Below are 13,090 nucleotides of genomic sequence, written 5' to 3'. Positions count from 1 at the left end.
CTCCACTGGTTCCCTACTCCATGCCGGCATGTTGCATTCATATCTTGGAGCACTGAGTTGAAGTCTGGTCCCTCTTTCCCTGTGGAGATATGAACAGTACCCTCCCCTTGGGTGGGTTAGTGCCTTGTGTCCCTGCTACCCATTTCTTTTTTATTCTTTTTTTTTTTCCTTTCCCCACCTCATTTTTAGTTGTCTGATCTGTACTTTAATAAACAAGTACTATGCCGTTTCTTTATATTATTTGATAAGTGACATTTACTCAGATTGAAATAGTGACCTTTCTCATTATGTGGTCCACGGAGCTAATTTGGAAACAGTAGATCCCTGTGATAGCAAAACTCATTGCCACGATCATATTCTATCTCCTGGAACATAATTATGTAGTCTAACTGGTGTTTCGTTCGTATTTAGTGTGAAATATAGTTTGGTCCACAGCATCACTGATTAAGGGACGTATTTATAAATGACTTGTAATTTATTAAAGGACCCCTTTCCTTAAAACAAAACAAAATGAAAAAGTACTCCGTTAGTTTTTGTGTTAACTCATTTCTGATATGTTCTATTTATTTATTTTTGTACAGCTCAGTGGCTTAATTGTTTATTTTTTAAACCTTCATCTAGACATTTTATTTGTATATTTTTTATTTATAGATTAATCAGATAGTTATATCACTGCTTTGTATCTAGTGTTGTGGTAAGCATCCTAGTATGAAACATAATATGAAACATTTGTATTCCTTGTATCACTAAAAGCAAACGATGACAGGAGTCCTTTTGTTCCTAGAGAAGGAAACGAATTGGTTTTTGTTTTTTTTTAAATGCTGCTTAATTCCTATGATATAACTAATGGTGGGTGGGGGTGTTTGACTTCGTTTCGCGTACTTTGGACATGTTGTCAGGAGAGACCAGTCCCTGGAGAAAGACATCGTATTGGTAAAGTGGAGGGACAATGAAAAGGAAGAAGAGCCTCGATGGTGGATTGACACTGTGGCTGCAATTTCCTTCCATTATTCTTAGGGCCACTAGGAGTCGGAACAGACTCTAAGGCACTGAGAGTTCTAGTCCTGCTTCTTCCACTTCCCAGATACTTGGTGGCAACTAAATACAGCAATGACCAAATTATTAACATATAGCAGTGCTTGTCGAGGTGGGACAGTTTAACATTCATCACCCTGGGGGGCATTTGGCGGTGTCTGAAGACATGTTAATATATTACACATGACAGTCCCCACAGCAAAGTATTGTCCAGCCTAAAGGTCAAGAATGCTAAGGTTGAGAAATTCTAAATAGAGCTAGGATGCTTTCTATTCAAGGATTTGATGTAGATGTTTCCTTTATAATGGCAGATCTAGAGATGGGGAGGTATTAGGGCCTTTATAGATTGCAGGGGGGTAATGTAAGAGTTGTGAACAGAGCTTCCAACTGGTTCATTCCAGTTCAAACCTCTACTGAAAATGTGCCTTTCTAACAAGTTCTCCAGTAATGCTAAAACCAATTCTGAGAACCACAGAGTAGAGCAACAGTACTTAAAATTTACTATACATAAGAACCTCTGGATCTTGTAGAAATGCAGATTCTGATTTTGGAACACTGGGGTGAAACTTTTAGCATTGCCTGGGAATTTGTTAGCAATGCAAATTATCAGCAGGGGTTTGCCATCCTTAGCCCCAGAATGAACTGGTTCAAAGCCCCACCCTGATTATGAGAGATGTTTTGCAATTGTTGTGACTCTGTCCCTGCTACTGGAAAATGTCTTTCTCAGCGTGCCCCCACCCTGACCAAGAGAACTTTGGAAGAAGGAGCTGTTAGATTGACTACAAAAGATTACCCAGAATCAAAATTTTTGTCCTGGAAAATAAGATACAATCTAACAATTAAAAAATACATGTATCCAAGACCTAATGTCATTGTCTTGTGAAAAAGTTACTCTTGAACTCTCTTTTGATGGGTTAATGTTGTTATGGCTGAGGTCCTTGTAAATCTAAGTAATAGTCCATTCAAATGCCCTAAAACAGTGGTTCTCAACCCTCCTAATGCCGTGACCCTTTATTACAGTTCATGTGGTCGTGAACCCCCAACCATAAAATTATTTTCATGGCTACTTCATCATGTAATTTTACTACTGTTATGAATCGGGCAACCCCTGTGAAAGGGTCGTTCGACACCACCACTACCACCACCCCCAAAGGGATCGCGACCCATGGGTTCTGCTGCCCTAGAAGAAGACAGTGCCCTCCTGGCTGATATTGCTATGCCAGGGAGTGTTCAGTTTTAGTACAATGAAAGATGAGCAGAGTGGCTGGAAAGAAAAGCCTTTAGGGGAGGGGAATATCTGAACTGTGTAATGCCTGCTCTTGATGATTTAAGGAAACTATTTGTTGGTTGGATATTTGATGTTAGGGAAGCAGTGCTGACAAGATGGGCATAGGCCCTGTCCAGATGGAGTTTCATTTTGCATGCAAACACTGGGAAATCTGTGCAAATAACTTTGCTTGGAGAAAAGTTTCGTTTTAATTTTCCCTTTCCCATAAGTCGCAAGTGAATTTTTACTGACTTGTTATCAGGAAAATTCAGAATTGATGAATATCACTTTGTCAATCTCACCGGATTTCAAGACTTGCATAATCTTTTGATAAATGAAATATATAATTCTTTATCTACTAATGTGTTTTAGAGCACCATTGCCATTAAATATTAAAGCTATTGAATATGTTTAATTCTCTTTGTGTTCTTTTTCTTGGTTAAAATGACTAAAATGCTTACTATAAATTGCTTCTAAGTTTTATGTAACTCAGATATTTTGTTGTTTAACAATGCATGCCTGGTCTTTGGTTGTAGAGAGTTTAGTGTAATACTAACTCTTGCTTTTAAAATAAACATGTTTTTGTCAGATGAATTGCAAGGTGCACAGTCAGAAATTGAAACAAAACAAGAAATTCAGCATCTCCGCAAGGAATTGATTGAAGCCCAGGAGCTAGCTAGAGCAAGTAAACAAAAATGCTTTGAACTTCAAGGTGAGACCAAGATTGCTTTGATTCTTTCGGGGATATGTGGAGGTACCTTGGTATAACTGGAGAGCCCCACATTTGGATCCCAGAAGAATAGTATGTGTATCCTTTTCCAAATCTACAACTTAATTAGATCTGTGATATTGGGAAATCCGTTTAACATTCTGACCTAGGTTTCACATCAAATGAGGAGAGTTACCTCCTTCACAGCATTGATGTGAAGATTAAGTAGGCCTGTACCAATGAAAGATCTAGATCATATTTGTTTATGAAGCTTTGAGCCAACAAAAGGGGAAAATGTCTATAAATGCCCCAAGTTTGGGGTATACAGAATGTTCGATACTCAATATAAAATCAATATGTGGTCTCTGGACTCACTCACTCACTCACAATGAACTCACTGTGTAACTTGCTCACTCACTCACTCACAATGAACTCACTGTGTAACTTGCTCACTCACTCGCTCACTCACTCACTTACTAAAAAAAAAAAAATGTGGTCTCTGTAATCTTACAGTATAGTCAATAGTAAATGGGAAGAACCAGAAAAAGTTAAGATCTAGAGTCTCCTAATTGTCACAGCTGTTTACTTACTGTAGTGAGATTATGTAGTAGCCAGTGAAGTCTGCTCCCCAAAGGACAAGTGCCCACTTCATTCATAGTAACTACCTGGTGGTGGCTAGCTGATTAGTGCTGTAAGAGAGTCTTAGAACAAGGAGGAAACTACTGGCCTGTGAGTCCTTGTGTTCTATTTAAGACAGCCTTTCTCACCAAGAGCAGGATTCCCACTGTAGGAAAAACCAAGAACTTCTGTTACTACTTTCTTGTGTGTCTTTACCTTGAAAAAATTTGAATTGGTATTCACTTTCACTCAAACCTTTGGAAGATCCAAGCTAATTTATTCAGCTTACCAACCCTTAAGTGTCAGTAGCAAGTATTTAGTTTGCAGTGTTTACTGTTCACTTAGTAGCACACATGAAGATTTTAAGTCTGCTTTTAAAATTTAAGTTCAGAGTACTTTAGTTAGCTTGCGGATAACAAGGTCTAGAAGACGACGCTGCTAAGCTGAAATCTTCTAACTGCTAATAATACTTACTACCCAACCTTTATTTCCTTCAGGAGTCTTCCAGGAAAACAATGCTAAGAAATTTCCAGTCAATTCTGAATATTTGAATTAATCATAGATTTTTTTAAAAATAATAAAATTAGATATACTCTCTTTTCCCTCTTAGCTCTTTTGGAAGAAGAAAGAAAAGCCTTTCGAAATCAAGTTGAAGAATCCACTAAACAAATACATGTTCTTCAAGGTAAGGAATTGGCCAGGTTGGTTTGAGATTGTTACTATTTGCTTATTTGTTTTCAGTTTTACTGCAAAGATTTTGGTTCACTGGTACAGATAGGAACTGGAAACACAGGGAATCCAGGGCGGATGATCCCTTCAGAACCAGTGGTGTGAGTGGCAATACTGGGAACGTAGAGGGAGAGTGGGTAGGAAAGAGGGAACCGATGACAAGGAACTGTATGTGACCTCCTCCCTGGGGGACGGACAACAGAAAAGTGGGTGAAGGGAGACGTCGGAGAGGGAAAGATATGACAAAATAACAATTTATAAATTATCGAGGGCTCATGAGGGAGGGGGGAGCGGGGAGGGAGGGGAAAAATGAGGACCTAATGCCGGGGGCTTAAGTGGAGAGGAAATGTTTTGAGAATGATGAGGGCAATGAATGTCCAAATGTGCTTTACACAATTGATGTACGTATGGATTGTGATAAGAGTTGTATGACCCCCTAATAAAATGGTTTTAAAAAAAAAAAGATTTTAGTTCTTTCCTAGAACCTAAGTCTATAAATGGCCTTGTTGGAGACTTTATTTTTTTAAGAAGCTATAAAGAAAAGCCCGCCCCCCCCCTACTCCCCCACCCCCAGCACCCCAGTATTAGACTTGGGATGGCTAGGGCAGGGGTAGAGATGTGGATATGGCAAGCACAGTCACTTTCTTGGTTACGTAAAGAGTCAACCAAAGAGAAAGCTTTCAGCAAGAAATCTATTTGAACTGCTCTGTGAATCAATACTATTAGCTTGCTGTTGGCATTATTTTTGATCCTCAGAACACTTGTATTGCAACAAAAAAAAAATGCCACATGGAGTAGAATAATCCCTGAATTACCTTAACAGTAGATAATGGTTGCTCTTCACAGTTTGATCTGTGTCAGCTTCTTTACAGAAAGATCCTTGTTACCTGTCAAGTTTTCTTTCAGTTGGAGCTTTTGCTATTATGAAGCTGTCAATGTGAGAAGCCTCAGAGAGCTCTTTCTTTCCATTATAATTTTTTTAATTAATAATTTTATTGGCGGGGGCTTTTACAAATCTTGTAACAATCCATCATTCAGTAGTATGAAGCACACTTGTACATATGTTGCTGCCAACATTTCCAAAGCAATTTCTTCCTACTTGAGCCCTTGGCTATTAGACAATTTTAAAAGGAAATTTAACTTGCCTTCATTGCCAAAGAAAGAACTAATGTTCATTTGAAAAATGGAGTGAAGAGAAATGAAATAGGCAAGTAATCACAGTTCAAAAAAGATGGGGAGTCACTGTAGGAGACCTGCAATATTTGTCCTAAAACATCTGAGAGAAAACCTGAGTTTTTTGGCATCTTTCTTTAATTTTTCAGTTGGGGTGTTTATGTTCTTTAAGTTTTGGGGTTTGAGTCAAATTAAAGTATAGGGAGTAAATTGTGTGTGTTTTATATTAGAAACTCTTTAACCTTACTGTAGATTAAGGCCACCATTCACTAGTTTATTTAGATCTGATTTAGTTGAGTCTTTATTTCCATTTTGTATTAGGTATGGGCAAATTTCCCTATTGGTCCTGTGCCACTAGTAGCCTTTTGTTCTAAAGCCGTCTTGCCCAGACATCATTGAGTGTCCCCTAGTGTCGGCATGTATATTTCAGGACTTGACCAACAAGTGCTGTCATCTTATCAGTGGCCTTTGTGCCTTTTCAGATGTTGAGCCTGTTCGGCCCTCAATCCTTCCTACAAACTTAAAAAGCAAATTTTATGTGGCAACACCCTCTCCTCCCTAAATCCTCTTAATTATTTTAATTGGTCTCTTTTAAAACTTTATTCTATTTAAACTTTCTCGTATGATGGTAGCTAGAAGTGAACCAAGTGTGATTTTGTACAAATTGTTTCCAAATCGTTTGAATCTCAGCTCATGTCATAAGGTGAATTCATTCAGTCATTCTAGATGGTTTACGCTAATCAGGTATTGGAAATAGAGGAGGGACAAAAACAAAGGCCCTGCAATTCATGAGGTTTCCAGACTAGTGGAGATGACAGCAAGCACATAAATGTATAAGGCGATGATGACCCAGGGGTAGCTTAGAAAGAAAATAATGTGGAGCGAAAGACTAAAGAACGACAAAATGCTGTTCAGATATGTCATCGGGGGAAAGCCTATATAAGCCAATTACTATCTCTGAACAGAAGAAGGGAGGAAGCTCATCAAATGTTTCGCTGATGCTTACCATTTGACCCAGAAATTTTATGTCTGAGAGTTCACCTGATGGAAATAACCACCACCTTTAGTGGCCTTCCAGCCTGTGCTGATCCATGGTGACCCATGTGTGTCAGAGGAGAACTGCACTCCCTAGGGTTTCCCAGTGGTGATTGGGAGAAGTAGATTGCCGGCTCTTTCTTTTGAAGTGCCTGTGGGTGGTCTTAAACTTTTCACTTATCAGCCAAGAGTATTGACTGTTTGCACAGCTCTAGGATTCCAGCAAAATGATCAGGATCACACCATAGTAATGCATAACCAGCCTACAATGTCTATAGGAAGTTATTGGTCAAATATGTGATCGTGTAACAAGTTTTATAGGCAAATGTTCATTACTGGTAGATTAGAATGAACCATGCAGACCGTGGTCCCTCCCTACTTAATGTATTTATATATGTGGAAAATACACATATATATAATGTGGAGGGGGGGGGTCTAGAGAAATAAATACCAAAATGTTAAACACAGTTTTCTCTGTGTAGTTGTGTAGTAAATAAAGATCACTTGGTTGTTTTGTTTTGGTTTATATCTGTATTTTGATATTTTCTGCATCGAATATGATTTCTTGTATAGTTTCATTTTTTTCAAAAGCCCCTTTGAAAATATCATACTGAGTAAAATAAGTCAGACACAGAAGGAAAAAATACTGTATGTGCTCACTTTATGAAATGATAGAATCAGCAATGCTTAATAACGAAAGTTTATCAGTAGTTAAAGGGGCACATGACAGGACTTCAAAAAGTTTGTAGAAAATAGTTATAGTAGAATTTTTCCATGAACCTTTTGAAGCCCCCTCACATGCCTCATTAAGCACTAATAAACTTAGGTCATAGAATTGGGAAATAAGGAGTGATTGCTTAGAGGGGTACTGAGTTCCTATTAAGTGTGATGAAAAAATATGGAAATGGATATTGGTGATGGGTGAGTTGCACATCATGGTAAATACAATTAAAGTTACTGAATTGTACCCGTAAAATGTTGACAAATGTTTTGTTAGCCTAGCCTAAGCAGTAGCTACAATCCTAAGTGAACCCTTCTTTTATCCCTAAGAACTAGTTATTTATGCTCAATTTTTTTATGCCCAATTATTGATGATTATATAATACCTTTTTAGCCCAACTGCAGAGGTTGCATATTGATATTGAGAATCTCCGGGAGGAGAAAGACAAAGAAATCACAAGCACTCGAGATGAACTACTTAGTGCCCGAGATGAAATTCTGCTTCTTCATCAAGCAGCAGAAAAAGCTGCCTCTGAGCGGGACACTGATATTGCTTCCTTGCAAGAAGAGCTTCAGAAGGTCCGAGCTGAGCTTGAGCGGTGGCGGAAAGCTGCTCATGAATACGAGAAAGAAATTGTGAGTCTGCAGAACAGTTTTCAGCTTCGATGTCAGCAGTGTGAGGACCAGCAGAAAGAGGAAGCAACAAAGTTGCAAGGTAAGTAAGTGCATTTTAGTGAAGCCCTTTAACAGGATGGCCCACTACTTTGTACAAAACTGTCGGATTGCTTAGACTGTGTAAAACCAGGTTTCTCATATTAGGCCTAGAAAGGTATTTTTCAGGCTTGTAGGTTCTACAATAGTTAAAAACTTGTAAAATAATTAAGGAATGTTAAAATGTGTTTGCTTAATAAAAGTGAAGTGGGTTGGGGGTAACAGTAATCAAGGTCAAGGAAATGGGGCTTTCTTGAGATACAGTTACAGAGAGTAACAAGAATCTTTAAAGTGGAGCCACATCTATACATTTTTGAAGGAAAAAGGAAATAAAAGATTCTTCTCAGAAATATTTCTCTTAATTTCTTAAATTTGTATGGCAGTTACATTCCCACATTAACTTTTTTTTTGTTTTGTGGGGGGGTGATGATGATTCTAGGTGAACTGGAGAAGTTGCGAAAGGAATGGAAGGTACTGGAAACGGAATGCCGTTCACTAAAAAAAGAAAATGTTTTGCTCTCATCAGAACTGCAGCGGCAAGAAAAAGAGTTGCACAAGTATGCAAGAACTCTCTCTTAGCTTCAAAACGTTTCTTTATCTTGAGTTTTCATCTAAATTAAGTTAAATTTTGATACTTAAATATGTTTTCAGAGCAAAATGTTTAGCCAGACAGTTGGGCTAATGAATAATTAAGCTTTTTTTTTCCTGCCACCACCATCATTTTGCATATCCTTCTCTTTTTGGTGTGCTCACAAAATTTAGACTAATGAATTACCCTCCCCCCCTCAAAAAACTCTAAAGAATTGAATTGCAAAAATCCATAACTAGTCACTGACTAATGATAATGAATTTTAAGTAGAAGCTTGTTTTTCTCCCCTACCAGTGATTGCTTCTTTTAGGAAGGGTAACCAGAAGATGACTATAATAATCAATCTGTAATGCTGATGGTCATAATTTTACCTTCTACGTTTCAAAGAGAGTATTATGGCAACTTATACTATAGAAGACCAAGGATTTTCAAAAACCAATGAAATGATTCTAATAGCCAATACTGTCCAGGCAAACTAGTGGATGTGATAGCTTTATTCCACAAATTCAGTGGGATCCTGTTTTCCCACCAATATTTGTTGCATTGTTTAAAATTGATTTCTTGTTTTAAAATTCGGTTCATTTTATATTTTTATATAATTATTGTATTCTAATCCAAAGTATGCAAGTAATAGATGTTTGTTGAAACCATACTTAACTAACCCTGCCTCATCTGGTGTGCCAGAATCAGGGGTCATTACTCTTTTCAAACGTATGTTTACATTCTTGAAGATCATTAAGGTTAGCAAGAATTCAGTAATCAAGGTCAGTTCCTATAATAATTAAGGAAAAATAATAAACCATCCAATAAACTAAGCCACAACAACATAAATCTGCTATCAAATTGATTCTGACACATAATGACTAAACTCCTAAGGCGTTGAAAATCTTTACAGAAGCAGTCTCATCTTTTCCCCTTAGGGTGCTTGTTGGGTTTGAACCTCTGATCTTGTGGTTCAAGAACTGACAGAATAAGCTATGCTGATCTTGTTCCCCTAAAAGCCTGCTTTACCGTACCATGTGTTCTCAATATAAATATCTATAAGATACTCTTTCAGTGTCATGACTTTGCTTAATCTTTGTATACATTTGATTTTATTACTTTGTGAATGCGTAGACTATTAGAATAAAGAATAAAACAAGTATTTTTGACACATACGAAAAATATATACATCGGATATACTCAAATATAAGCCGACCCGAATATCAGCCGAGGCACCTAATCTTACCATAAAACTTGCATTAAAAATGTACTGAAAAACTCAGCTTATACACAAGTATATATGGTATAAGCCCTTCCAAAATATGAGTAAAGCAAAGGCCAACAAGATCAGTAAAAGGTACTGGAATGTGTTGGGCGTCCTGATGGCATAGTGGTTATGCGGGTTGCTAACCAGAGGTCAGCAGCTCTCACCACCAAGGCAGATGAGGCTCTGCTCCCCAGGAGAGCACAGTCCTGACACGGCTACCCTGCCCTATCGAGTCGCTGTGCGTCTGAATCGACCTGATGGCAGTGTTTGATTTTTGTTTGTTTTGTTTGAAGATGCTTCTATGAAGTCCTTGGAAGCATATTTCTGTTTGTGAGTATGTGACACATACTTTTTTTTTGTTACACACACACTGGATGTATGTATTAGTTACGAGAAACAACTTACAGCTGTGTGGCAGCACGCTAAGACAAATCGTTTGTATAATATAGTGCAGACACCTGAGCTCTTTCCATTTTGGAATGCATTAGTATCTTTTATTATTATTACTGGGAGTTAAAACATATATCATAGCATTCCATAGTTCAATCATGTCAAGCAGAACTGTACAATTGCTACCACAATCAGTTTCCAAATCTTAATGGCTTTATTTTATTTGGAATTTTATGAAGCAAGAAATGACTGACATTATCACAGCTGATCACACTGACGTTTTCTTATTTTTAACAATTACTTTAAGATTTATAAGTTACTTCAATGTTTGTTTTTGAAAGCAAGCTTATAAATGCTAAATGAGTTAGAACTTTATGGTTTACATTGATTCATGGAAGATTGTTCCCAGTTTCCAAGTAAATATCACTTCAGAAGATTTTTAAAAAAGAAGTCTGTGGTTTATAAATTCTAGGTCTCAAAAAAAAAAATTCTAGGTCTCAGAAAGCTAGGATTATTCAATCATTGGTCAAGTCATCTGTTTCTTTAGTGTTTCCAGCTTAGAAATTCACTAAAGTTACTTAGCATTTAAGTAGTATTTGGAAGCTAGTCTTCTTTTACAGAGTCTTAAGTGCTTTAATCCGTAATTGTTGTCCTGGCAGCATTTCCGCCTGCCCCCTTTATGCTATCACGGTGGACTTCAACTCAGTGGGAAACATTTAGAGTACTGAGTCTTGTCATGCTGTCTTGAGGGCCATAAAACAGTCCTCTAGAAAACCTCCTTTAGATATTTCTGTAATAAGAACAACAAACAGATCCACTGCCATCAAGTTAATTTGAACTCATAACAACTCTATAGAAGGTTTGCAAGTCTATAGCTTATACAGGAGTAGAGAGCCTTATCTTTCTCCTGCAGACTAGCTGGGAGATGTGAGCCACCAATCATGCACCCAACCCACAGTACCTCCAAGAGTTCCTATTTCTGTAATAGGTGAGAGCTAAATTATCTAAGACAACTAACTATAAGGCTTGTTCTCTGCTGTCTGTGATGCAGAAGAAATCAAAGAATTTCTGTTCATGTATATCAGGCACTTTTCCTAATGTATAAATATTAAGTTTTTTCAATTATCCCATAATTTAACCTGGAAAACAGCCTCTGAAACTATTGAGTTCCATCATCATGTTTGACAGTGAAAGACACAAAGATTCTGTGCTATCCGGGTCTGTGTAACACACTGTCTGGCATAGATCTAAGAGTTCAGGAGAGACTTGCTCAAGGAATGCTTTTGCTCCAGGTAGTGACTTAACATCCCACAACTGGGTAGTGACAGAGCTAGGGTCTAGAACCCAGCTTCCTGCTTCATTGCCCCATCATTCCCTCCTAACTTGGGTGTTCATTATTATTTAAGCAGAATTACCTTTGAGTTGGTAGTGGCTTCTATGCTTTGCTTTTGTACCCTACCCTGTTTGTCTAGTACTTAAACTTGTAAGAAATGGTTGAAATAAGTGCTATTTTCTTCCTGTAGAAGACCTGCAGTGAACCTTCTTAGGGTAAAATAAAATAAAATAAAACAGAAAAAATAATTATCTCCTGTTTCTTTCTCTAAGTCACATCCTTTGCGCACATGAGCCTCCCTTGGGGATCGTTCCAATTCCTTTCCAGAGCATTGCAATAAAGTGAAGCCACAGGGAAGCTAGTCACGGGAGTTTTTCAGGAACATAAAAGTTATGTTTGCATATACTATTGTCTATCACGTACGTAATAGCATTATGAAGGGTTTGAAGTTGTGTCAGAATTACTTAGGTCACAAAATGAGCGCATGCTGTTGGAACAGTGCCACCGGTAGACTCACTCGATGCAGGGTTGCCACAACCTTCGGCTGTTAAAAATTATAAACAAAAGTACAAAAATGCATTGTCTGTGAAGTGTGCAATAAAATGAGGTGTGCCTGTATTTGATTATCTGAAAATAGGACACAGATTTAAGTTGCCGTTTTCCCCTCAGTGTTTTTGTGCTTTTCAATTACTAGAAACATCTCATTCTTTTTCCTTTTCACCTCTAAACTTTACTCCATTTTCCACCTGTGAAATAACAATTTATTGAATCGTGAACCTGACTGGCTTTTTTCTGTTGCAGTTCTCAGAAGCAGAGTTTAGAGCTTACCAGTGATCTCAGCATCCTTCAGATGACTAGAAAAGAGCTTGAGAATCAAGTGGGATCCTTGAAAGAACAGCATCTTCGGGATGCAGCTGATTTAAAAACTCTTCTCAATAAGGCTGAAAACCAAGCAAAGGATGTACAGAAAGAGGTAAAGCGAAAAGACAGGAGCCCAATTCTGGTTGGACTTAAAACCAAAAGCAAGTCAGATATCCCTGCTAGTTTGAAATGAAGGGCAGCAAACGTCACATTCCCTGTCAGAGTGGATATCTGGAGCATCCCTGCTTGGTGATTTTTCTAGCTGCGAATCCTGGTCCACATAGAATTCATCCATAGGCTTTGGCTTCAAAAATCCAAATAGATATTTCTTAATGTTTATCTACCAGTTGGTTAACCTACAAGAAATCCTTTGTACCAAATCATTTGATCCATTGTTTTTCTTTCAACACGCATCATGTTTAATTTAGAGTGCTTTTGGAACCCAAACTAGGGCCACACTGTAATACTTCCCAAACCCCTCAGGTGAAAATGGCCGAAAACGGTAATTAAAATTCACCTCCTAGTCAACCAGCCAATCACATGTTCTTTGACCCTGCCCTCATACCCCATCCCACCGCCCTTTTATCCACCCAAAATTTGCATGTTCTCATTTTCATGTCAGTTTTCTTAAAAACCTAGTCTTGGGTGACTGTGTGTGTGTGTGTGTGTGT

The 13,090-nt window shown here is 37.9% G+C and overlaps 1 protein-coding gene across 22 annotated transcripts in view; it reads left to right on the top strand.

Moving 5' to 3' along the window:
* Window positions 1–13,090, top strand: part of LOC101663503 (sarcolemma associated protein) — a 165,744-nt gene that overhangs the window by 144,092 nt on the left and 8,562 nt on the right. For 13 of the 22 annotated variants that reach the window (XM_004702402.2, XM_004702401.2, XM_045290077.1 and 10 more), the window contains 5 exons: window positions 2,892–3,014; window positions 4,240–4,314; window positions 7,681–8,001; window positions 8,437–8,554; window positions 12,360–12,531. In XM_004702402.2, coding sequence (XP_004702459.1) covers window positions 2,892–3,014; window positions 4,240–4,314; window positions 7,681–8,001; window positions 8,437–8,554; window positions 12,360–12,531 — 809 coding nt within the window. The remainder of the gene's footprint in view (window positions 1–2,891; window positions 3,015–4,239; window positions 4,315–7,680; window positions 8,002–8,436; window positions 8,555–12,359; window positions 12,532–13,090) is intronic. The other 9 variants (XM_045290087.1, XM_045290084.1, XM_045290079.1 and 6 more) reach the window with 1 other exon arrangement.

The sequence above is a fragment of the Echinops telfairi genome, unplaced genomic scaffold, assembly GCF_000313985.2.
Source record: "Echinops telfairi isolate 266 unplaced genomic scaffold, ASM31398v2 ScPeMD7_31;HRSCAF=116, whole genome shotgun sequence".
Taxonomy (NCBI): Eukaryota; Metazoa; Chordata; class Mammalia; order Afrosoricida; family Tenrecidae; genus Echinops; species Echinops telfairi.
Note: the sequence above shows the minus strand (reverse complement) of the source record. Positions and strands in the feature narration are given on the sequence as shown.